The following is a 27057-nucleotide window of genomic DNA, read 5'->3' on the forward strand; positions in this document are numbered from 1 at the left end:
CCTTCCCTACCCCAAGGGTGATGTTTGTGACAGATGGTCTTGGCCAAAACTCAGAAGAGTACTGACTGTTACCTGCCTGAAGCTTTGTTTCACTCAGGCTGGGATGTGCCAATACACATGCTTGTTACAGGGGTCAGGATGGTCAACAGCCACAAGCTAACTTATCCCACTCAGCCGTGATACACACACCTCAGGCACCACATAGGCAGGCAAAGTTACATACGTAGATGCTTCAGCAGATCAACTATACGTAAAAGCAACACTCTTTCCATGCACAGCACAGGTGAATGGAGAAGAGATACAGAAACAGAACGAGAAAACTCATACACAGCACTGACCTCTTCAGCAGAAACATACTCCAACTGGTATTGGAGGGTATTGGAGGAGGGCTGGTATTACCCAGAACAGATGATGACAGTGAGAGAGAAGTATTTAACAAGAAGGTTGCTGTAGGCCTGGGACCAAGAAACTCTGAACATCTCCTGAGAGGTCATTTATTGCTTTGATTTAATGGTTTTCTATCCCACCTTTCTCCTCGAACTAAGGAGGCACTCAGGGTGGCTCACAGCACGCATAAATAATATATAAAAATAAGTTTAACATAATAAAAACAACCTCAAGACACTGCACTACCGAAACCTAATGACAGAAACAGGAGAGCATAGACTTAAGAAAGAACAGTCAGAGTCCCCAGTTTCAGAGTGGGGAGGAGCCAACATGATAGTGGCATGAGCAAGGACTTCATGATACTTAACCACAAGGATACAGGAACAATTTACAAATACATTTCAGCAATGAACAGAATATGCCTTCAGTTCTTATCAGGGGCCACAGGAACCTTTGGATCTAAGATGTCAGCATTTACCTGATGAATGAAATCAGAGGAAGTTTACTGGAAAGGAATCCATGTACAAACCCACCCACGGTATTCCTCCCAAATGCAATATTTTTGCTATCTGTTCTTCACAAAGACAAACAGACACATAGTCAAAGGTATCTTTTTCTTGTTTGTGGTTTAGTTTATGTTCGTAATGAGGGACTTAAATTGTACATTGTGTCTACAGTGCAAAAATCCAGTATGAAGTTCCATCCCCCTACTGTTCCCTTGCTCTGCTCCTATCTGGTACTATCTACTTTTCTTCTTTTTCCCCCCTCACCAGTCCTGAACTGGCAAATCAGCTGCCCATTTCTGATCTCACAACCTGGTACCTAAGACATGTGCCCACCATCCTTCTTTATCTCTTCGTCTTCCGTTCTACAAATCATGCTCCTCTTCATCCCCCACGCTAATATTTACAGCTTTCTCACAACTTTCCCATCTTTGAACCCTTTACTAGATTTCTCCTCTCCCATCAGCTCTAATCTCTTCTGCTTTCGTTATCTCCAGAATCCAGGGCCTACTTGGGCACCTACCGGGAGCCCACAAAGGAGTTTCAAGGTTTTCTTAGAAAAATGAGCATTGTAGCAAATCTAGATTTTTTTAAAACTCTAAGGGCGCAAGCCTATGGCCTGGTGCAAGTCCCTTGCGCTGGCCCAGAGATGTCACAAAAGTGCCATAAGGCATTTTTGTGCCACCATGGGAGGAGGCAGGCCGGAGCATGTCCATGCGCCAGCCTCTGGAGGCCAAATTCTAATTCCGGTGCGTTTCTGGGTAAAACCCAGAAAGTTTGCACCGACCTGCCTCAGCTGGTGCAGGGGTCTGGGAGGGCAGGGGTAGGGCGTTCCACGATGGCAGGAGGGCAGGTGGTGGGCTGGCCTGTAGGTGAACCAACCTGGGGGGGTGAAGTCAGGATCCAGGACTTAGGACAGATTCTAACCCCTCTCCCGGGAGGCCCTGCCTAGTGCCCTGCTGCTCGGATTTGCGCCACCTATTTTGGTGGTGCAGATCCAAGTAGCCCTATTTGGGCCACTGCCACATTACCTTTGGTAAAGGAAATCAATTCCCCTTGCCCTGGGTTGTGCTGCAGCCAGACTCAGCATTGTGTTGGATACAGCGCAGGCCAGCCAGCTTACCTGGTCCAGCACATGATAGGATAGGGCTGCCTATGTGAGTTGTGTGGTAGTCAATGGGATACTTCCAGGAGAATTCTAGGGCCTAAAGGAGAATTTGTACTGATCTCTTGGGTGGAGAAAGGGGAAAGTGCCTGACTGTACTGTTTCTTATCTTTCTCTCTCTCTCAGAAGTCAATGCAGCTGGGATGGTCAAGCAGCCAAAGGATGTCTGCCAGCCCTGGAAATATGCCGGGGCAGGCCAGGACAAGTGGGAGGAAGGATTCCTCGGCCAACTAATTAACCAGGAAAGGATTCCTTGAAACTGGGATGTTTAAATACTAAAGGAAAGAGCAACATTAAGTGATCTCTGTAGTTCTGCTTGTAAAACACACAGATTGTGGCACCTGCTGGTTATGGATCAAACTGCACATTGCTTGCAATGCATGTGCTTCCGAAGCAACATGTTGTCTGACTCAAAGACAGGGAACTTTCAACATTCAGGAACTGACAAGAATCAGAGAAAATTCCTGAGCAACCTCTGGCTTCAATCTAGTTATTTAAAAACATGTATGTACATATTCCCCTCACAGCCATAATTGCAGACTGTGGTATGCAAGGAAACTGCTAGTTGATCAGGGAAAATTCTGGCTTCCACCAAGTCTTCAAGAGTACTTATGTGCATATTTCCCTCTACAAAATTATATCAAATAGTAAGACTAAGATGATTACTGAGCTGGAGTTCCTGGGCTGGAGGAAAGGCTACGGCATTTGAGCCTCTTCAGCCTAGAAAAGAGGCGCCTGAGGGGGGACATGATTGAGACATACAAAATTATGCATGAGAAGGATAGAGTGGATAGAGAGATGCTCTTTACGCCCTCACATAACACCAGAACCAGGGGACATCCACTAAAATTGAGTATTGGGAGAGTTAGGACAGACAAAAGAAAATATTTCTTTACTAAGCATGTGGTTGGTCTGTGGAACTCATTGCGACAGGATGTGGTGACAGCATCTGGCCTGGATGCCTTTAAAAGGGGATTGGACTAATTTCTGGAGGAAAAGTCCATCATGGATTACAAGCCATGATTTGTATGTGCAACCTTCTGATTTTAGAAATGGGGTATGTCAGAATGCCAGATGCAAGGGAGGACACCAGGATGCAGGTCTCTTGTTATCTGGTGTGCTCCCTGGGGTATTTGGTGGGCCGCTGTCAGATACAGGAAGCTGGACTAGATGGGCCTGTGGCCTGATCCAGCAGGGCTGTTCTTATGTTCTTAAGACAAGTATGGAGCAATACATTAAAGTACAGGTTGCCAGGCAACACTGCATGTAACATAGGGTGCAATCCTAACCCACTTTCCAGCACTGATATAAGGGGCAATGAAGCTCTTAAGGGAACAAGTATTGCTTTACCTTGAGGAGGCCTCTGTGACTGCCCCCCAACTGCAGGATGCAACACATGCCCCACTGATATAGCTATGCCAGTGCTGGAAAGTTGATGAGGATTGCGCCCATAGAGTGTGACACCTAGTGGCTGAGCCAAGAGACAGCAGGTGGATCTCAGCAAAATTCCTGAGCTGCCTCTCGCTTCCATTCAACCTTTAAAAGAGCCCTTATGTCATATTTACCAATACAATTCTATATCAACCACCAGTAATTTAAGTACCTCAAAAACTAGCTTTCCTGTCAGAACATTTTCATGAATAATATCTGATTGCTGAAAAATTTTACTCTCTACAGCTACGCTGACATCCGAATTGCTGGCAGAGCAGCTTGCCATTAGCAGCAGTGCAGAGGAAGTTCACAGCCAGAATCATCTTGGGCTTCTCTTTTGAAAAGATCTTGAGCCAAAATAGTCAAGGATCATGAGGTGGGCAGTGCATTTACTGCACAGGAGAACTAAGTTGGGCTCTGAGCCACTGTCCTTGATTCTTGTGCTCCGTGAGCAAAGAGCCCAAGGATGAGGGCTCCCAAATATAATTTGGTTGGCCCAGTGCCTCTGGCTGAGGTTTGTAGCTGACAAAGGAGCTGCTGCCCACTGACAGGGGGAGACCTGTGGTGAACCTGCAGATCCAGCAACAGAGATGTTCAAGGATCACTAAGAGACATGGGTGTCAGTCTGGTGACACCGCTGTTACCAGCACTGAAGCTGTATAGATTGGCCTTCCTCAGTGGATCCTTTGATGGACTTGGATCCTTAGGCAGTGTCCAACCTACCAAACAGTGACATCACTCTTGCCTGACTCTAATGCTTCTCTAAAAGATGTCATTGATGGGCTGCCTAGCCCCAGTCATAAGGCTGACCAAACCTCTTCACTCATATGATGGGCTTGGGAAGGGGGCAAGGTGGCAGGAGATGCCCTACCCCCTATCTATCCAGCAGTTCAACCAGGTGCTGTGTCTTCTTTTATGACCTCCTTGGACTGTGAGGGGGGAACAAAATCCTCCAGCTCTGCTGTGATCTTTTCCTGAGTGCTCTCAGGAGAGCACTTGAGAAAAATCTAGAAAAATCTGCCATGGCTTCCTTTCCTCCCCAGTTATTTCTTGTGCAATTACCATGTGGAGAGGATACTGGAAATGGAGAGTTTCAGACCCACAGGAGCCTCTGTGCCAGCCACTTTACAGAATGTTGCAGCTGAGGAGAACACGGAGGCATGTTCTGGTGGGGGAAGTGGTGGGTGGGCACTGAGGTGCATGTGGGTACATGCAAATAAACACTGTTTCCAGTAATGGATCTGCATGGACATCCCATTGAAGTAAGTTGGGAAACACAAGACTGTCCACTGCATGGAAGAGATAAATGATAAGTGGACTGGAAAGCCTCCCACACATCCAAAAGTCTATAAATGGTTATCTATTTTGTAAAGTGACTGGTTTAATTTGAACCATAGACATCTGCATGAATGGCTGAATATCCCTTAAATGCAGAGGCTGTGATCAAAACAAAATTACTGTCTGCCACCCTCATCCCTTATCTGGTAACCTTGGGTTTGCATCAGAAATTTCATGACGATATAATGAAAATACCTGTATACAAATGTTGATTGAAAGATTTGTTTGCAGAGAAAAATATTTTTTGTAAAAAATAGTGGTATCTATTATTATTTAAAGTAGAATTTTAGAAAGCTCTGGACCAGTGGTTCTCACACATTTAGCACCAGGACCCACTTTTTAGAATGAGAATCTATCGGGACCCACTGGAAGTGATGTAATGACCAGAACTGACACCATCAAGCAGAATAATTTTTAACATTCCTAGGCTGCAATTCTACCCACCCTCACCCAGGAGTAAGTCCCATTTACTATCATTGTTAAAAGAATATACATATTAGCTTGTTAAAAGTACAAGTCTGTAACATTTCCCCAAATGCAGTCACGTGCCATGGCAGCATCAAGTCTAATATATTAAAAATAAAATATTGAAATGAATGGGGACCCACCTGAAATTGGCTTGCGACCCACCAAGTGGGTCCCAACCCACAGTTTGAGAAACACTACTCTAGCCTTTTTCAGGAAGAAAATGTGCATGTGCGTCTCTGTTTTGCATTTCATACGGCCTAATACAGTTTCCTTGTTAGCTATCAGCTTGTCAATTTTGTGACCCACCAAAAATGGGGTCACAACCCACTGGCGGGTCTAGACCCACAGTTTGGGAACCATTAAATGGGAATAACCTCTGAAATGCGACCACCAGCGTAACCACATAGCCAGTCAGATCTTCTCACCAGACTAGGCAGATTTTCTCAAAACTGTTGTTTTGTCCTTTAAAGTATTTTTCTAGCTAGTAGTCACTAGAAAAGACAGGAGTATAAGAAGGCATGACATATATATGACATATATACATATGACGTGTATAAATGCTTTTATGCGAATGCCCGAAGTCTACGAGCAAAGGTGGGAGAACTGGAATGTCTGGTGACAAGGGAAAATATTGACATAGTGGGCATAACGGAAACCTGGTGGAATGCAGAGAATCAGTGGGATACCGCAATCCCGGGCTATAAACTCTACAGGAGGGACAGGCAGGGGCGTGTTGGAGGTGGGGTGGCCCTTTATGTTAAGGAAGGGATAGAATCCAGCAAAGTAGAGATTGAAGGTGGGTCCGACTCCACCGTAGAATCTCTGTGGGTTAAATTACCAGGCTTGTGCAGCAATGTAATACTGGGGGCGTGCTATCGTCCTCCAGACCAGAAATTGGATGGGGACCTTGAAATGAGGAAACAGATCAGAGAGGTGACAAGGAAGGACGGGGTTGTAATCATGGGGGACTTCAATTATCCTCATATTGACTGGGTCAATTTGTGTTCTGGTCACGATAAGGAAACCGGATTTCTTGACGTGCTAAATGACTGTGGCTTAGATCAGCTAGTCACGGAGCCCACCAGAGGACAGGTGACTCTGGATTTAATTTTGTGCGGTATGCAGGACCTGGTTAGAGATGTAAACGTTACTGAGCCATTGGGGAACAGTGATCATGCTGCGATCCGTTTTGATGTGCACGTTGGGGGAAGAATACCAGGCAAATCTCTAACAAAAACCCGTGACTTCCGACGGGCGGACTTCCCTCAAATGAGGAGGCTGGTTAGAAGGAGGTTGAAAGGGAGGGTAAAAAGAGTCCAATCTCTCCAGAGTGCATGGAGGCTGCTTAAAACAACAGTAATAGAGGCCCAGCAGCGGTGTATACCGCAAAGAAAGAAGGGTTCCACTAAATCCAGGAGGGTGCCCGCATGGCTCACCAGCCAAGTTAGAGAGGCTGTGAAGGGCAAGGAAGCTTCCTTCCGTAAATGGAAGTCTTGCCCTAATGAGGAGAATAAAAAGGAACATAAACTGTGGCAAAAGAAATGTAAGAAGGTGATATGGGAGGCCAAGCGAGACTATGAGGAACGCATGGCCAGCAACATTAAGGGGAATAATAAAAGCTTCTTCAAATATGTTAGAAGCAGGAAACCCGCCAGAGAAGCGGTTGGCCCTCTGGATGGTGAGGGAGGGAAAGGGGAGATAAAAGGAGACTTAGAGATGGCAGAGAAATTAAATGAGTTCTTTGCATCTGTCTTCACAGCAGAAGACCTCAGGCAGATACCGCTGCCCGAACGGCCCCTCCTAACCGAGGAGTTAAGTCAGATAGAGGTTAAAAGAGAGGATGTTTCAGACCTCATTGATAAATTAAAGATCAATAAGTCACCGGGCCCTGATGGCATCCACCCAAGAGTTATTAAGGAATTGGAGAATGAAGTTGCAGATCTCTTGACTAAGGTATGCAACTTGTCCCTCAAAACGGCCACGGTGCCAGAAGATTGGAGGATAGCAAATGTCACACCTATTTTTAAAAAGGGAAAGAGGGGGGACCCGGGAAACTATAGGCCGGTCAGCCTAACATCCATACCGGGTAAGATGGTGGAATGCCTCATCAAAGATAGGATCTCAAAACACATAGACGAACAGGCCTTGCTGAGGGAGAGTCAGCATGGCTTCTGTAAGGGTAAGTCTTGCCTCACGAACCTTATAGAATTCTTTGAAAAGGTCAACAGGCATGTGGATGCGGGAGAACCCGTGGACATTATATATCTGGACTTTCAGAAGGCGTTTGACACGGTCCCTCACCAAAGGCTACTGAAAAAACTCCACAGTCAGGGAATTAGAGGACAGGTCCTCTCGTGGATTGAGAACTGGTTGGAGGCCAGGAAGCAGAGAGTGGGTGTCAATGGGCAATTTTCACAGTGGAGAGAGGTGAAAAGCGGTGTGCCCCAAGGATCTGTCCTGGGACCGGTGCTTTTCAACCTCTTCATAAATGACCTGGAGACAGGGTTGAGCAGTGAAGTGGCTAAGTTTGCAGACGACACCAAACTTTTCCGAGTGGTAAAGACCAGAAGTGATTGTGAGGAGCTCCAGAAGGATCTCTCCAGACTGGCAGAATGGGCAGCAAAATGGCAGATGCGCTTCAATGTCAGTAAGTGTAAAGTCATGCACATTGGGGCAAAAAATCAAAACTTTAGATATAGGCTGATGGGTTCTGAGCTGTCTGTGACAGATCAGGAGAGAGATCTTGGGGTGGTGGTGGACAGGTCGATGAAAGTGTCGACCCAATGTGCGGCGGCAGTGAAGAAGGCCAATTCTATGCTTGGGATCATTAGGAAGGGTATTGAGAACAAAACGGTTAGTATTATAATGCCGTTGTACAAATCGATGGTAAGGCCACACCTGGAGTATTGTGTCCAGTTCTGGTCGCCGCATCTCAAAAAAGACATAGTGGAAATGGAAAAGGTGCAAAAGAGAGCGACTAAGATGATTACGGGGCTGGGGCACCTTCCTTATGAGGAAAGGCTACAGCGTTTGGGCCTCTTCAGCCTAGAAAAGAGACGCCTGAGGGGGGACATGATTGAGACATACAAAATTATGCAGGGGATGGACAGAGTGGATAGGGAGATGCTCTTTACACTCTCACATAATACCAGAACCAGGGGACATCCACTAAAATTGAGTGTTGGGCGGGTTAGGACAGACAAAAGAAAATATTTCTTTACTCAGCGTGTGGTCGGTCTGTGGAACTCCTTGCCACAGGATGTGGTGATGGCGTCTAGCCTAGACGCCTTTAAAAGGGGATTGGACAAGTTTCTGGAGGAAAAATCCATTATGGGGTACAAGCCATGATGTGTATGCGCAACCTCCTGATTTTAGGAATGGGTTAAGTCAGAATGCCAGATGTAGGGGAGGGCACCAGGATGCAGGTCTCTTGTTATCTGGTGTGCTCCCTGGGGCATTTGGTGGGCCGCTGTGAGATACAGGAAGCTGGACTAGATGGGCCTATGGCCTGATCCAGTGGGGCTGTTCTTATGTTCTTATGACATGAGGTGGCACATGCCAGCAGCCCTTTCTTGACTACATCAGTGTTATTTCTAAGAGAGTGCCATCATTTTCCAAAGGCTAAAAATATATAATGTGTCTCAGATCAAGGTAGTACTTGAAGGTACTAACTGCTGCAAGGGCCCAGAGAAATAACAATTAAGGCTGGAAAGTTTGATCTTTTGGAAAAGCGAAGAAAAAGTCCTTGTTCCTCCCAATACTTTAAAGCCAATCCTGCCCAACCAGGGTGACCAGATGTCCTAAGTGCAAAAGAGGACCAGGTACCCCAAAATGTAGGGCATCCAAGAATCATTCCATATTGATTTCATGCAGTTAAACACTATATTGTTAAATTTAAAACTATATTACATATAATTTATTAATTGCAATGTGCTGCCTGCTCACAGGGAAAAGGAGAACATTTAAGTTCTTTTCCAGGACACAAGGCTAAAAAAGAGGATATGTCCTGGAAAAAGAGGACGCCTGGTCACTCTGTGCATGCATATATGCAACAGGGATCAAACGTGCACATCTGTGAGCCGGGCAGAAATGAGTTACAGCCCAATCCTATGCGTGTCTACTCAGAAGTAAGTCCCATTAGTGTCAATGGGGCTTACTCCCAGGAAAGTGTGGACAGGCTTGGGCTGTTAATAGACTGATTTTTGCTTCTGTTTTTCTCTTGCAGACCTTTCCGGCCTCCTTGCGTTGCATTGTGGGAATGGTAGTTTCCCCTCCGTTTGCTCCAGGGCTGAGCTCCTGCAGGACTACAGTTCCCAGGTGGCGGCGGCGGCGGGTCCTGCTTCTCCTCCACGTGCGAGATCTGCTAAGCTGTGCGTTCTGGGTCCCTGGAGCATCTCTGGTGCTGGTGGCGCGCGGGGTGGAAAGCTGGGAGGCGAACCTTGCCCGTGCGCGCACAGGACGGCTGAGGACCAGAGGGAGCAGCCTGCCTGTGGCTTGGCCTGCGGGGACGGGACCAACTGCAGTGGGGAAGAGATCTGGTGCCCCTTGGTGGGCGCAGGCCACCAGAGAGCTGAGCATCCCTGCGCCTGCCCCTGCCTGCCTGGCAAGCGAAGGGTGCAAAGGTCGGGCTGCGTCTCCGCTGAGCCGCGCGTGTGACCCGCGTTGCCCTCTCTGCAGTGCCCGGTGGCCGTTCCCCCTTTTGGACCAAGGGAGGCGGTGGGAGCTGCCTGATCGCCTGCGCTGGTGTCGCCCCAACCGACTCTGCATCAGGTATTGGACTTCCAAGCCCTCCACGCGCGGTCCTCCTCCTGGGGGGAGAAAAGAACCTGGCTCGTTGATGGCCCCGTCCTGGGCAGCTTTCCAGCGCTAGCGCACAGAGCGTGTGCTGCGTGCTGCGGTGGAGGGGCGATTAGGGAGGCCTCCCCAACCTCGGGGAATGTTTGCTCCCTGACCTCGGGGCTGCCTGAGCACTGGAAAGTTGGACAGGATTGGAACCTCCGTCTGCCGGAGATCTAGCCCTGGAATCCATTGCAGTGACTCTGTGCCAGTGCTTCTCAACGTGTAGCCTCCGCTGAACCAATTCATATGGTCCACCTATTCAAAGTACCACTGGAAGTAACTGGTAATGACATATTTGTGGGTCGGGAGGCCGGACATGTCAGAGGCTCAGGGTGGTCGGGAAGGCTTTTTCGAGCATGGAAAAGCATGCTTTGGAGCCTCCTACTGCTGTTTGTTGTGTAGCATTCCTGGTCTTGCTGCCAGGTAGCAGGAGTCCTGTGAGTATTGCCAGACACCACCTCAAGTACCCCTGGTGGTACTCCTGCCACTGGTTGAGAAACATTGCTGTGTACCAAGCTGCATACCCTACTGATAAATCACGAGCAACTGCTGCTAACAGTGGGTAGCTGTTATGGCCCTATTGACTCCACATAGTGAGCCATGTGAGCATGCTGTCTGTAATGGTTTTAGGCCGCAATTATAACCAAGTTTCCAGCACTGAGGTAAGGGTAATGCATCTCTGAGGTAAGGAAACAAACATTGCCCTACCTTGAGGAGGCCTCCATGACTGCTCCCCAACTGCAGGATGCAGCACATGCCCCACTGGCACAGCTATGCCAGTGCTGGAAAGTTGGTTAGAATTGTGCCCTTGGGATGTTATAGTAATTACAGAGATGTTCTGTCCTGTCAGGGTGCACCTGTTCCCTGCTGGTGCGTGGTTGTGCAAACACAGTTGCAACAACATGGGAGTTGGGAAAGTTGCTACAGTGGGGTGGAGCTGGCTTCTGTTTTGCTGCATGCCAGAAGCAACTTGAGCTGTTGTGGCCCAAAGCTGCTTGCAGTCCAGCAGGAAGAATCAGGATTAGGCTTGGTGCACAGTTCTTTTTTGTGAGGACAGTTACAGGTGATCACTGATGTACATGTCGTGTACTTGGAGTCATGGAACACACTAACATAGTGCATTTAAGAACATAAGAACATAAGAACAGCCCCACTGGATCAGGCCATAGGCCCATCTAGTCCAGCTTCCTGTATCTCACAGCGGCCCACCAAATGCCCCAGGGAGCACACCAGATAACAAGAGACCTCAACCTGGTGCTCTCCCCTACATCTGGCATTCTGACTTAACCCATTCCTAAAATCAGGAGGTTGCGCATACACATCATGGCTTGTACCCCATAATGGATTTTTCCTCCAGAAACTCGTCCAATCCCCTTTTAAAGGCGTCTAGGCTAGACGCCAGCACCACATCCTGTGGCAAGGAGTTCCACAGACCGACCACGCGCTGAGTAAAGAAATATTTTCTTTTGTCTGTCCTAACCCGCCCAACAATCAATTTTAGTGGATGTCCCCTGGTTCTGGTATTATGTGAGAGTGTAAAGAGCATCTCCCTATCCACTCTGTCCATCCCCTGCATAATTTTGTATGTCTCAATCATGTCCCCCCTCAAGCGTCTCTTTTCTAGGCTGAAGAGGCCCAAACGCCGTAGCCTTTCCTCATAAGGAAGGTGCCCCAGCCCCGTAATCATCTTAGTCGCTCTCTTTTGCACCTTTTCCATTTCCACTATGTCTTTTTTGAGATGCGGCGACCAGAACTGGACACAATACTCCAGGTGTGGCCTTACCATCGATTTTTGTACAACGGCATTATAATACTAACCGTTTTGTTCTCAATACCCTTCCTAATGATCCCAAGCATAGAATTGGCCTTCTTCACTGCCGCCGCACATTGGGTCGACACTTTCATCGACCTGTCCACCACCACCCCAAGATCTCTCTCCTGATCTGTCACAGACAGCTCAGAACCCATCAGCCTATATCTAAAGTTTTGATTTTTTGCCCCAATGTGCATGACTTTACACTTACTGACATTGAAGCGCATCTGCCATTTTGCTGCCCATTCTGCCAGTCTGGAGAGATCCTTCTGGAGCTCCTCACAATCACTTCTGGTCTTTACCACTCGGAAAAGTTTGGTGTCATCTGCAAACTTAGCCACTTCACTGCTCAACCCTGTCTCCAGGTCATTTATGAAGAGGTTGAAAAGCACCGGTCCCAGGACAGATCCTTGGGGCACACCGCTTTTCACCTCTCTCCATTGTGAAAATTGCCCATTGACACCCACTCTCTGCTTCCTGGCCTCCAACCAGTTCTCAATCCAGGAGAGGACCTGTCCTCTAATTCCCTGACTGTGGAGTTTTTTCAGTAGCCTTTGGTGAGGGACCGTGTCAAACGCCTTCTGAAAGTCCAGATATATAATGTCCACGGGTTCTCCCTCATCCACATGCCTGTTGACCTTTTCAAAGAATTCTATAAGGTTTGTGAGGCAAGACTTACCCTTACAGAAGCCATGCTGACTCTCCCTCAGCAAGGCCTGTTCGTCTATGTGTTTTGAGATCCTATCTTTGATGAGGCATTCCACCATCTTACCCGGTATAGATGTTAGGCTGACCGGCCTATAGTTTCCCGGGTCCCCCCTCTTTCCCTTTTTAAAAATAGGCGTGACATTTGCTATCCTCCAATCTTCTGGTACCGTGGCTGTTTTGAGGGACAAGTTGCATACCTTAGTCAAGAGATCTGCAACTTCATTCTTCAATTCCTTAATAACCCTTGGGTGTATGCCATCAGGGCCCGGTGACTTATTGATCTTTAATTTATCAATGAGGTCTGAAACATCTTCTCTTTTAACCTCTATCTGACTTAACTCCTCGGTTAGGAGGGGCCGTTCGGGCAGCGGTATCTGCCCGAGGTCTTCTGCCGTGAAGACAGATGCAAAGAACTCATTTAATTTCTCTGCCATCTCTAAGTCTCCTTTTATCTCCCCTTTCCCTCCCTCACCATCCAGAGGGCCAACCGCTTCTCTGGCGGGTTTCCTGCTTCTAACATATTTGAAGAAGCTTTTATTATTCCCCTTAATGTTGCTGGCCATGCGTTCCTCATAGTCTCGCTTGGCCTCCCCTATCACCTTCTTACATTTCTTTTGCCACAGTTTATGTTCCTTTTTATTCTCTTCATTAGGGCAAGACTTCCATTTACGGAAGGAAGCTTCCTTGCCCTTCACAGTCTCTCTAACTTGGCTGGTTAGCCATGCGGGCACTCTCCTGGATTTAGTGGAACCCTTCTTTCTTTGCGGTATACACCTCTGCTGGGCCTCTATTACTGTTGTTTTAAGCAGCCTCCATGCACTCTGGAGAGACTGGACTCTTTTTACCCTCCCTTTCAACCTCCTTCTAACCAGCCTCCTCATTTGAGGGAAGTCCGCCCGTCGGAAGTCAAGGGTTTTTGTTAGAGATTTGCCTGGTATTCTTCCCCCAACGTGCACGTCAAAACGGATCGCAGCATGATCACTGTTCCCCAATGGCTCAGTAACGTTTACATCTCTAACCAGGTCCTGCGTACCGCACAAAATTAAATCCAGAGTCACCTGTCCTCTGGTGGGCTCCGTGACTAGCTGATCTAAGCCACAGTCATTTAGCACGTCAAGAAATCCGGTTTCCTTATCGTGACCAGAACACAAATTGACCCAGTCAATATGAGGATAATTGAAGTCCCCCATGATTACAACCCTGTCCTTCCTTGTCACCTCCCTGATCTGTTTCCTCATTTCAAGGTCCCCATCAGATTTCTGGTCTGGAGGACGATAGCACACCCCCAGTATTACATCGCTGCTCAAGCCTGGTAATTTAACCCACAGAAATTCTACGGTGGAGTCGGACCCACCTTCAATCTCTACTTTGCTGGATTCTATCCCTTCCTTAACATAAAGGGCCACCCCACCTCCAACACGCCCCTGCCTGTCCCTCCTGTAGAGTTTATAGCCCGGGATTGCGGTATCCCACTGATTCTCCGCATTCCACCAGGTTTCCGTTATGCCCACTATGTCAATATTTTCCCTTGTCACCAGACATTCCAGTTCTCCCACCTTTGCTCGTAGACTTCGGGCATTCGCATAAAAGCATTTATACACGGAATGCCCCAGGATGGGCTGCTTATTCGCTCCTTTGTCCCCGCATCCTCTCAGTGTGCCAAACTGTCTATCACATCCCATCTCCCTACCTTTCCCAATTTCTTCTCCTACCCTGCCTTTGTCTTGTTGTTCTCTAACCTCCCCATCCTCATCCCATAGGGATGAGGAGTCCCGAACCGGATGCCCCTCGGCTCCTGTCGGCCTTCCCCCAGGGATCAGTTTAAAAGCTGCTCTGCCACCTTTTTAATGTTATGCGCCAGCAGTCTGGTTCCATTCTGGTTCAAATGGAGCCCGTCCCTCTTGTACAGGCCCCGCTTGTCCCAAAACGTTCCCCAGTGCCTAACGAATCTAAACCCCTCCTCCCTACACCACCGTCTCATCCACGCATTGAGACCCCTGATCTCCGCCTGCCTAGCTGGCCCTGCGCGTGGAACAGGTAGCACTTCAGAGAACGCTACCTTTGAGGTCCTGGCTTTCAGCTTCCTGCCTAAAAGCCTAAATTTGGCCTCCAGGACCTCCCAGCTACACTTGCCCACGTCGTTGGTGCCGACATGCACCACAGCCGCTACCTTTCCCCCAGCACTGTCTACTAGCCTGTCTAGACGAGAAGTGATGTCCGCAACCTTCGCACCAGGCAGGCAAGTCACCATGCGGTCCTCACATCCGTCGCAAACCCCCCTCTCTATGTTTCTAATAATCGAATCCCCCACTACAAGAAGCCCCCGACCCCCCACCCGCCGAGGAGTATCCCGAGTGCGCTCGGATACGGGCCCATCCCCTGGAGAAGGGATCCCCCCTAGGGGATTGTTTCCCTCCTCTCCAGGATGACGTCCTCCAGTCCCAAGACTTCCCACCCGGGCAGCCGAGGAGCTGCACGCCTGAGGTTGGGACGAAGCCTGATCGTCCCCGGAAGTCTCCCCACGGTCCTCCTCTGGCTGCCTGCGCTTCTCCAGGTCGGCCACCAAGGCTTCAAGGGAGCGGACGCGTTCCCTGAGAGCCTGGAGCTCCTTGCACCGAGGACACACCCATGACTTATGCCCCAGAGGCATATAATCATACATGTGGCACTCGATGCAGAACACTGGATAGCCCCCACCCTGCTGCTGGCTGTCTGACTGCATAGCTTTTTTGTTGTTTTTTATTTATATTTCTGTTGCACCACTGTTGTGTCAGTGTTGTGTCATATTGGTGTATCAGCTTGTACTGGTGTCAAAGCAAGGGATGTACAGGTAGAGTTGGGGCCATAGGTACGTGTGTGTGTGTGTGTGTGTGTGTGTGTGTGCGAGCGAAATTTATATTTCTGTTGCACCACTGTTGTGTCAGTGTTGTGTCATATTGGTGTATCAGCTTGTACTGGTGTCAAAGCAAGGGATGTACAGGTAGAGTTGGGGCCATAGGTACGTGTGTGTGTGTGTGTGTGTGTGTGTGTGTGTGTGTGTGTGTGTGTGCGAGAGAGAGAGAGAAGTGGGAATCCTGTGCTTGCTCAGAGGTTGTTCCTGCCCCAGTACCAATGTAACAGTATGCCTTCAAAAAAGATAACAAATAAAAATATTCATCCTGGAGTCAATGAAGGACATGAATGACAGCTTCCTGCAGTCACGTAGCAGAAAATAGTATTCAGACTAGTTCTCTGACAAATCCTAGCACACTACAAACAGTATATAAAGTCCCAGCCATGGGGCATTCTAAGGTGCAGAATGGAGTATGTCATTTGGCAACCATGTCTTGAAATCTGAGAGTACACAAGAGCAAATTCTAGTACAGTGGTTCCCAAACTTTTTATCACCAGGACCCACTTTTCAGAACAACACTCTCTTGGGACTTACCAAAGTTTACCAGACTTTAAAAAAAGAGAGATCTAGAAAGAAGTAATATTTATTTATTTACAAGTAATGATAAGCAGAAAAAAAACCAACTTTTCATCTCCCTGTGTTTAAACAAATTTCAGAAGCTTGCAAATTTCAGAAGCTCTGCTCTTTGCATGGTAATTAGCAGGTATCTCATTTTTGAATAGCTTCAGGGCTTGAGGCAGTACATGATCTGAACTTTCCATCACTTTTACATGACCCACCACTGAGTCCTGACCCACAGTTTGGGAACCACTGTTCTAGTAGAACCAGGGCAGATGAAATAAAGTCTAGGGGAAGCTCAGTGGAATAGCACCTACTTTGCATGTGGAAGGTCCCAGGTTCAATCCCCCACATCTCCAGGTAGGGCAAAGAACAATTCTTGCCCAAAACCCTGGATAACTGCTGCTAGAGCTTGAGGACAATGCTGAGCCGGATGGACAAGTGATTTGGAATAAGGCAGCTTCCTATGTACTTCCCCACACAGTGCAAAATTAATTTAAGGAATTTAGTACTACTTGATGTTGCAATGGCCCCTGCTTAGGTGCCTGTAGGAGGGGGTTAGACAAATTCACAGAGGATAGATCTGACCCTGGCTGATTGTCATAACAGCTGTATGAACTTCCATTAAAGAGGCAGCGTGCCTTTGAATATCATTTGCTGGAGAGCAATAGCAGCAAAAGGGGAGGACTGGTGCCTTTATGCTCTTTTGGTGCCCTTCCAGGAGGCATCTGGCTGCCCACTGTGGGAAACAGGATGCCGGACTGAATGGACCTTTAGTTGGTCAAAAATGGCTCTTGTGCTCTGTACAAAAGGAACACTTTGCACAAACAACAAATGCCAAGGAGAACAGCAAAGCAGGAAGGACATATTCCTAACCCTTATCTCCCCAGAGCCATTGCAGGTACTTTCCTCCAAGCCTCAACAAATAAACCCGTAGCAGGAACCTGGGTTCCATTTGTGACACTGGGCTGCAGGGACAAGACATCCAGGTGGGTGAGCAAGTGGGGGATAGTGGAACTCAGGCCTCAATATATGGCTCCCAAACCCCACCCCCCCAATGAGATAGGTATGCAGAGCACTCAGACAACCATGACCATAGAGTACCTCCTGCTCCTCCAGCCAATGGCGTAACTAGAGTTTGCATCACGTAGTATGGGAGGCCAGTGCATCACCCCCATGATGGGCCTCCTCCCATGCAGTGGGTAGGGCAACGCCCTAGGCCAGGGGTATCCAAACATTTTGGCAGGAGGGCCACATTATCTCTCTGACACTGGAAAAAAAAAAGGGACTGGAAAAAAAGAATTAATTTACATTTAAAATTTGAATAAATTTTACATAATTGAATATATTAGAGATAAATGAATAAATGAAGGTCTTGCAATAGCTCAAGGCCTATAAAAGGCCTTGCACAAAACAAGGGTGGCCTTCTCTTCGCTGCTGCTGCTGTATCACAGACATGAAACAGCAAGTAGTGGAGGGAGCCCTTGTCCCACAGCTCACGCGAGAGGTCGAACATTCGCTGTCACGCTGAGAGCAGTTGTGTTGGGCCAGTGCGGGCTCCAGTAAGTCTCCAGAGGGCCAGAGTCTCATTGGAGACTGGGCACTCCCTGTGGGCTGGATTGGAAGTCCCTGAGGGCCGCAAGACTCTATCTAACTTTTGAGAGAATAAGGATATTTCAATGCTTTCTGCATGAAAATACGCATCAAATGATATGTAACATGATGATATTATTTGAAAATACCAAGATTTAAAAAAAATATGGCCAATAGTGGTGTCACCCCCCTGTGCGCATCACTCGGTGTGGCCCATACCCCCTAGCAATGCCACTGCCTTCAGCCCTGTCATGTGGGGCAAATATGTACTTGCTTAGCAACCTCCCTCCTTCAACAGGTTATGGCTGCGTCATTGCACAAATGGGGAGATGGTTTGTGTGGACTGCTTGGGGAAGGGGGCGTTGATCGCAAATCAAGGTGAGTTCCCATCATACAGTGGGGAGCAGAGTGGCCTTGTGGGTAAATGCTGGACAATGTATCAGTTGCTGCTGTTGGCCAAACACTCATGAACCCTTGTTCCTTGCACAGAGTGAGAACTAGGAGCAGGCCAAGCAGTAATTGCCGATTGAGTTCCAGTGCAACTTCCTGCAAGGAATGGGTGACTATTCTGATTGTTACTGCATCTGCCACTAGTTGTGGACATCTGTGTCAGAGTGGAACTAAAATACAAGGGCTGGAAGAGCATGAGCTGGTGGCCCTCACCCAACAAGCACTCAGTCACCGAATCTATCAGATGTTACTTGTTACTATCCCCATGTCTCTCTTGTCTACTGACAGGCAGTCAAGCAGCCTTCAAAGCACTTTTATATCTCCTGTGCAATGCACACCACAAGCAAGGCTGTGACCTGTAGCAATCCAGATGTTTCTTGGTTGGGCTGCCACCTTTTTGTTCTTTTAGGGCTCCTGTACCTTTGAGCTCAACTACACAGGGTATTCCTTCAGCTGCCATGCAGCTTACAGTGAGTCTGTGTAAACAAGAAAGTTGCCAACCTCGTTCCTTTGTGATGCTGTCAGAATTCACTCTTAGACACAACCAACTCTAATTTCTCAGGAGGAATTACTGAGTGGGTTCCACCAATGCGTACTTTGCTCAGAACACAACTTCATGTCCAGACTGTCAGAGCGGAGAGTCCTGGATTTTGCTAAGCCAGGCACATATCCGGAAGCTCTCTCCACCCCTTTACTCAGGCAGGGTTTTCTGCTATGTTGACAAGTCTACAGAAAAGCATATCTCTCCCCTGTTTGGACAGCATCACGGTGGATTAAGGCAACCTTATAGTACATTCTGTTTTTATGATGCTGTGTCCGGGCAAACAGAACAGCCCACTGCATGGTAGGGAGGTGACTTTAAAATAGTTTAAATATTGTCAGACCTCACTCCTACCCAGTCAGTGAGAGTGAGATCCTGGGAATAAGTCAAGGGAAACCTGCCAGCGTGAAAATAAGGCAAGTCTATGGCAGGGACCAGCAGCAAGCCTCTTGCTTCTTGAACCAAAGCTGAAGTGTCAGTGGGGGGGGGGGGGATTGGTCAGGCCTGGTCACATTACTTGCGCTGGCCAGTCTGTATTAAAGAAGGCTAGAATCTTGTATGCACTTTCCTGGGAGTAAGCCCATTGAACACGGTGGAACTTACTTCTAAGTAGATCTGCCTAGGATTGCTCTGGAAGGGTCTCTGCTAATTTGGCTGCTAATTTGGTGTTGCCTGCTGCCTGAAGTTCCAGATTCAGGATGCACTGCATACTTGAGCTCTTGCCTCTTTTGAAGTGCTACTTCCAAGCCTGATGCAAAAATATTGGTGCACAATTAGGATTGCAGTGTCAAGGCTCTTTGCATCATCTTGAATTGGAGATAGTCTGCCTGGACAGGGAGGCTTCTACTGGTGAGACACATCAGCCAGAATCTTGTGTATATGGTGTTTTTGGTAATAAGTTCCTTGCAAGTCAGTGTCTCCCAATTGGTGACATGTGACCAAACTGTAAAATCTAAATCTGATGTTGGTTTTCTCTAGAGGTTGCTACATCTTTAATCTGTAATTCATATAATGATGGCATGCGGGAGGCGCAAACATTTTCTTTATCCCCTTAAAGTGGCCTCAGTTTCCCACTGAGTGACTGGGAGGGGAAAGCTGGTGGTATGGCAACTATATGGCATAGTGCAAGATAGATAGGACTTAGATATTTATAAACAAATATTACTGGTTTCTTCATATCAACGGACTGCATAAGTACGTCTAGGAGTGGGGGAGTTTGTGAAGCAGATAGTGCGGAGGGACCAAGTTTAGAAACTAATAAATGTTGCAACTGTAAATATTGCCAGCTAGCGGACTTTGGAAGGTGATACTGTTCACTAAGTCTATCAAATGAGAACAATTCCTGATCAATAAGTTGATCTAATGTAAAAATTGCCCTATCAGTCCAGCTTCTCCATACCCGTTATCTGGAGACTCACACCTGGACAATTGAAATGGACTTTCTGTGCCCTCACGGTAACAAAAAGACTTATATTACTTCATTGGAAGGAGAGATGCCCACCTGCATATGCCCAATGGACGAACGGTATTTTGCTTTTATCAGTATTCGAGGGAATGGCGTATTGGCGTCAACTGCGCATGGATATATTTGAGGATATCTGGAGGCCATTCCTTGACATAATAACATGAGCCGCATGGTGTGGATATGCAGATACTCTGGTCGTGTATATGTATAAATACTTTTTCCCTTTTTTTTTTAAGTAACTCATAAGCATGTATCAATGTAATACACTCTCTTCTTTGTTTGTGCTTTGTTCTGTTTATGTAATAGAATAAAATTTTTAAAAAAGATAGATAGGACTTGCATCCAGAGTGGGCAGCGATATGAGTGGTGGCTTAATACTCCATCCGTTCTGCCATGAGCTGCATGGTAATGTGGACAGAGCTATAGGTGGAGCTGCTGTTGTGTGTTTGCATATGTAGTATTAAAAAGATTCTTCCTTCGCTGCTTGAGCCCCTCTGACCCGGAAACCTTAGTTCCTCCTGTATGTGTCCAAATAAAGTATTCTCTGCCATTTAGGAGTTGCAAAATGCTTTTTTTCAATCCACAGATTGAAATATTGAGGAGGAGGGGAACAACTAGACAAACTAATACTATTTTTCCCAAAAGGTAAAGCATGATTATTTGTATATGTTTAAGACCAGCATCTAGAGGGGTCTATGCATGGATACAAAGTGAATCCACATGTGTGTGGCCCATCTGTTGATTTTTTTCCTTTCTCCTCATCCCCACCCTTCCATCAGCAGCCTCTTGTACTTAATGGAGCACTGCTCTAGAAGATCCCCTGGCATCCCATTTGACATTGAACAGAGGGTGCTACCTTATTCTGAGTCAGGCCATTGATCCTTTTTGCTCTGTATTGCTTACACCAGTGGTTCTCAAACGCTCAGGGTGTTTGAGCCCTGCTATAAGTTCTTGCGGGGGAGAGAGGCAGCGACGTGATAGCCAGAATTGCATTGCTGTTGAGGGGCACAGGGCTTGTTGAGACTTACCAGAGGCTGGAGCAGGCACCTGAGGGTGTGGGGAGCCCTGCGTCAGCCTCCACAGGGCCCCCCGAAGCGCGCAAACTGTCAAAATAATGATCGCAACCCACTTCTGGTTTTGTGACTGAAAACCGGAAGTGGGTCGTGATGGTTATTTTAAGTGTCTGCGCTCTTCAGGAGACCTGCGGAGGCTGGCGCGGTGTCATGAATATGTACATGTTAGGCCTAGGTTGACAGTGGAAGCCTGAACCACACTACGACAGTGTAACTGAGAAGTTGCTAGCAGTTCCTAGCTGCAAGAAAGGTAGTAAATAAACAAAAAGATTGTTGTCTCTCCTTTGCTGGCCAGAAAGGACAGACAACAAGAATTACAACCCATTGGAATGTTTAACACCTTAGTAGACAGAGAGACACCTGATCAAGCGTGATTTAATGCAGCTATGGATCTCCAGTTGGGAGGGGTAAGAACTAGAAGAGCTAGCAACCAGGCCAACTTTAATAAGGTTCTGTCCTCAAAAGTTTCTGATTGGACAGTCTAAATAAGTATGAAGTCACCTCAGTACTATTAGCATAAGAAGTACATATAATAATGAGTGCCCAAGAGGTGTGTCCCGTCCCTTCTTGGACAGAGTTTTGGGTGCAGCATCCAGCACGCTTGCAGCTCCATTGTCCACCATGGGCACCTGGCCTCATAGGTAGCCCTGGAGCTAAAAGATCTACAAGAGTAACTGACCCAGGTGAGAGATAGGGTTTAATAGAGATCGCCAGCTAGCTTTATTATTTTATTGCTGATATGTTTCCTAGATGTTTATGCCTCAAGCATTTGCTGCCTTACTGTAACCTTATGTAACCTTACATACTTAATAAACTAAAATACCTTTTACTAAGCTGTTTCATTGTCTGTTGGGGACAAAGGTTCAGAATCCTGCCTAACCCCTGTAACCCCTGCTAACTGGGTAAGAGGCACTTTTTCAAGTGGGTGCTCCTCTTTTATTTAGCAGGGGGAGAGTAACTGGCCCTCCTCACCCCAGCACTGTCTGTTCTAGTGGCTGTCTGCTGGTATTCCTTTGCATCTTTTTAGACTGTGAGCCTTTTTGGGACAGGGAGCCATTAGATATTTGATTTTCTCTGTAAACCGCTTTGTGAACTTTTTGTTGAAAATCGGTATATAAATACTGTTGTTGTTGTTGTTGTTGTTGCCTAGCCATTCAGCAAGCTATCAAGTGCTCATTGAGGTCTAGTAACTTGAGGACTGAAGCTTTAATTGGAGAAAGCGCTCAGTGCCTGCAAGGGATAGAATTAAACCTAGAGGGTCTCAGTGTCCCTGGACTGAGGCATTGGTACATACAGGGTGGTGGCAGTACTACTGAGCAGAGGGGCCTTGAGGGCTTTAGGGTTCGAGAACCAAGAACTCTGAGCACCCCAAACCCCGCTAAGTTTGTGACACGCGAGGCTCCCTGCACCCCCAGGAACCTGCTCCACTCTCTGATAAGTCTCAGCAAGTCTCGCTGCCTCCCTTCCTCCCCGCCCTTTAAGGGTGCAGAGGCCAAGGCGCTCTGGCTGTGGTGTGGTTTGAGAACCACTGACCTACACTGACTGGCAGCAGCTCTCCAGGGTTTCAAGCAGGGATCCTTTCCAGCCCTACCTGCAGATGCCAGAAATTGAACCTGAGATTGATGGTATGCTAAGCAGGTGCTCTGCCACTGAACCTACAGCCCCACCCCACCATTGGAAGGGGGAGTCTGAAAATTTCTCCCCTCCCCAGAAATGTATCCATGACAGGTTTTTGGATGGTTATTGTTTGAGTGACAGATGGAGAACTGGTTTTAAGATATTGAAATGGTGGAAACCATCTTGCAGTTTCTTTGTAACCAGAGCTGGTTTCAGACAGACAGAGGGAGTGTAGTGATAGAAAGACCCAGCTGCCAATCAGGACTCCCTTGACTGAAATCCTGTGTTTGCCATGACTTCTCATTAGGTTCCTGCTCCCTCTCAGTCTCTACACACACACACCCCTGCTGCAGTATGGGGATAATAGTTCTTATTCACCTTGCAAGGACAATGTCAAGAACAATGTATGTGAAGCATTTTGTGCACTCAGAAAGTCCTTTATAAATATTAAGTGTAGAGTTGATGTTGTTGTCATTGTTGGGAAGATTTGAATGCTCGGTTCTTCACACAGCAAACGCACTCCCAGCCATTAGTCCACCACAGTTTGCCCACCACTGTGAACCCCTCCAATCTACAACAGAAGTAGGAAACTGTTGGGGATGTTCTGGAGCATATTTGATGCAAGACAACAGTATTGCCCAAGAGGCCTGGCGTGGGCCCCACCTGAACTGAGTGCACACCCTTGAATGTGCGCCAGAATTCTGATCTGGATTTTCCCCCTGCTCTAGGGCTCCTTTCTGGGAAAGAGAAGCCTGTTGTCCCAGTAGCCTGCTTTAATGTAATGTCTGATATGTTCCTTGGTTCTGTTTGAGAGCAACCTAAGGAATGCAGCTTAACAAGTTTGTGGGTAAAGTTCTAAGCAGCAGCAGAGAAATCTCCCCCCTTTTCTTGATCTGAAGCAATTGTAAGCTACCTTTTAGATATGAGGAATTTTGGAATTTGGGTTTTGTTTTTGTTTTTTTTAATCCACATAACTGGCTGCTTCATCCAAAAATTACTCACCCACCTTGTGTTTCTGGGGGTGGGGGCAGGCTGAGAACGACCCCTAAAGCTGATCAAAGCAGCTGGACAAGTTATCACAGGAAAAATCCATGCCCATGCCCAGGGTCTTAAGGGTTTTATAGCTCAAAACCAATGCTTGACAAACTACGTGGCAAACCAGGTGCCAAGTAGATTATGTGCTCCCGTTAGGGGCCTTGCCAGAGCTGTTTGAACAGCTGGAATTTCCAAGTGGCCTTCAAAGGCAGCCCCATGTACAGTGCATTACAGTAGTCTAATCTGGATGCAAACTAGAGGGGGGAATAACATTGCCATTCTGTTCTACATGCACGTTTTGTCATGCAGCAAAGGAACACTCATGAAGACACAATAATATTTATTCTTCACTGTTTCTTAAACCATTTCTGCCCAGCTCATAGGTGTACACATTTGATCCTGTTGCATATATGCAGCATTGGGCAGAAATGGCTTAACAGAGCAGTCCAGCTGAATAAATTCTTCTGTGTGTCGCAGCATTCCTTGAAGTTCTGATTTTGTAACCCTAAATCGTTCCATTGAAATGGACATTGGCACGACCTATAAACAAGTGACGTGCCTTAAGGATGTTGCAGTAACTGCGGGAGGCTGAGCATATTTTGTTCTTTTAGCTTCATAGCTGCAAAGTAAGCAGGCAAATTCCAAGCAAGATGATGGTGGTTATTAGTTTATAATCTTCCCACCAGGAGCTTTGATGTGATGCCAAACGCTTGCTTTTTCCACAGACACACTGACGGGACGTACCTCCACACATTTGGAGACTGTATGTCGAAAAGAGACAAACCCCAAAAAACAGCCACTCCTGCTGTACGGACTTCATTGCAAAGAGCCATTTCTCCAAGGGGTTACGGCGACATTGGTGAACTATGCCTGCTGAGACTGAGAACCCTGAAAAGCAACCCCCTGACCCCCTCCCAGACCCACGCTGGAAGCTCCTTGTCTTCTACCTCTGCTTCTATGGCTTCATGAGCCAGATCCGACCTGGGGAGAGCTTCATCACTCCCTACCTGATGGGCGCCGAGAAGAATTTCACAAAAGAAGAGGTGAGTTTACCTGTTGATTCAGCACTCAGGGAAGAGTTGTATATTACCAGAGAACAGCAGGAGGTTTCCTTAAGGTTTTTCTGACCAGCCCTTCATTTTAGACTGGGCATTTGAAGGGCCTGCTTCCTCTCCCCTATGATCTTTCCAGTGCTTATTGAGGAACCTTGGCACACAGTGTATCCCTTTCTCTGCAGCCCCAGCTGTGTGTGTTGGAGCAGTTTGGTTCGTGGCTTGCTGGAGCCCTCTCCTGTCCTTAGAACACATCTTACTTGTGCATAGAGCCCTGGAGATGAGGTGCCTGGGATTGTCTGTGGCAGGCAGACGTGGGCCTCCTGTTGCTAACAGTGCATGTGTGTGCCCTGACAAGAACCAGCCAGTGAGGGAGGCAAGAGGGCACCACTGAAGTCTGTGTGTCCCCTCCTGTATGAATAGTTGCACCTATGGGGGATGGGATTGTGCTCCAAATTATTAATTATGAACATATGTTGCAGTTGGGTAATAGTTTTGCAACAGTACAGTCTGTTGCTTTTTGAGATGCAATAGCCACTAAGTGAATTATTTGCAAGGCAGTGTGACTTTGGCTAACTTGTAAACTGGGTTCAAGTTAGCTTAGTAAAACAGTTGCAACATCAGAACATATCTTTAGGGTTGCTCACAGTTCTCAAAATGGAAAATTTAAAGTAAGCCCCCTGTTTTTCCCTAGACAGCCATTTGTCTGAGCTGACCAACTGTGGCTCTGTGCTTGCCCTGCAGACAGTAGGGCTGTAGGGGCTTTGTCCAAAGCAGGCTGCTTTGGACAAAATGTCAAGGGGTGACTTGCTTTGAAGCAGGATCAGAAGCCTGCAAGCCACCTGCAAGGCAAGCAAGGAGCAAGCAGGCGTCCAAGGCTTCCTCCTGTTTAGCAGTGTGACTAAGTCTGCCTCTTCTCTCCAGCCTCTAGGTTGCAATAACCTTGATCTGTTCATTAAGCTTTCCAGGGCACAAACCTATTTGCTGTTATCAGAGTATCTTATCTGACACTAATGGACGTGTTTAGGGCTTTTGTGTTTCTTAAAACTCAGGTCTTTTTCTCAGATAACAAAGGAGCATTCCATTGATCACCTCCCCTAAGTTAGCCAAATTGTGTTTTATCTTTGGCACAATTTCAGACAGAGGTTTCAAGTGGTCAGAGGTAGGATACCAAAATCTTTCTCAGGCCAATGCTGAGATTTGTTTTATTTCTTGATTATGTGTCTATTCTGCCTTTCTTCCATCACGGAACTCTTGGTGTTGTGCTAGGCCGTCACCCTCCAGGCACTGGCAGACCTAGACCTGCTTAGCTTCTGTAAGCAGAAGCGGACTGGATCCTGTGCCCTCAGACTGTGACTTTAAGACTGGCTTTAATCAGGGAGGATCTTGTTCTTCACAGTTTATAATGGTTCAATTTGAGCAGGAGGAATTTCAAGGAGGAGTTTAAGGAGTTGTGCACTCAAAATGTATATTAGGGAAGATTCAGGGTGTGTCTCACATGGAAAAGCCCTGAACATTGGAAGTACTGGAACTCATTCCATTGTAAGAGATCCAATAAAGTACTAAGACTTTGTTTTACTATAACATTCCCACTGAGTTTTGTTATTTTACACTTTAAAAAAAGTCAGCAAACTGATCCCAGTTTCCAATATTAAAAATGTTTCAGGTTCCATGTTTGAATCACTTATTTGAGAGTGTCTTTTAAAAAATCTGACAATGTTACAAGATCAGCCTCATCCGTAGTCTAATTGAGAGCATAAGAAAGGCTCTGCTGGGTCAAGCCAAAGACCCATGGGCAACCTAATCCAACGTAAATCCCCACAGGGTGATGCCAGTGCAGGCTCCATTGCATCCTGTGGGGGACTTTTGGCTGCTGGAGGTCTCCTTGGAGTAAGGGAACTTTTGTCCTCTTGCTCCTGCGTAAGCCTCAACAGCCACAATGGGTCAACTCAGACCTGCACCAGCGATATTGCTGGCACAAGTCTGCATTGGTCCGTGCAGGTGGATCAGGCCTCTGAAGGGGATCTACATAAGGAGCATGGCGGCGGCACCAATCCCACCCGCCCTTGGTCTTGATCCACCCACCCCTTCACCACCCCGTTCTGCATGAACCGGAAATGGATTGTGA

General features: G+C 47.2%; 1 protein-coding gene across 1 annotated transcript in view; it reads left to right on the forward strand.

The window, feature by feature from the left end:
- The first annotated feature begins 9622 nt into the window (after nucleotides 1-9622).
- SLC19A1 (solute carrier family 19 member 1) overlaps nucleotides 9623-27057 on the forward strand; it is a 30191-nt gene continuing 12756 nt past the window's right edge. The window contains exons 1-2 of the mRNA XM_066611321.1: nucleotides 9623-10062; nucleotides 24603-24920. Of these exons, the coding sequence (XP_066467418.1) occupies nucleotides 24744-24920 (177 nt within the window). The 5' untranslated portion in view covers nucleotides 9623-10062; nucleotides 24603-24743. The remainder of the gene's footprint in view (nucleotides 10063-24602; nucleotides 24921-27057) is intronic.

This window comes from Tiliqua scincoides, chromosome 1, assembly GCF_035046505.1.
Source record: "Tiliqua scincoides isolate rTilSci1 chromosome 1, rTilSci1.hap2, whole genome shotgun sequence".
NCBI classification, from domain to species: Eukaryota; Metazoa; Chordata; class Lepidosauria; order Squamata; family Scincidae; genus Tiliqua; species Tiliqua scincoides.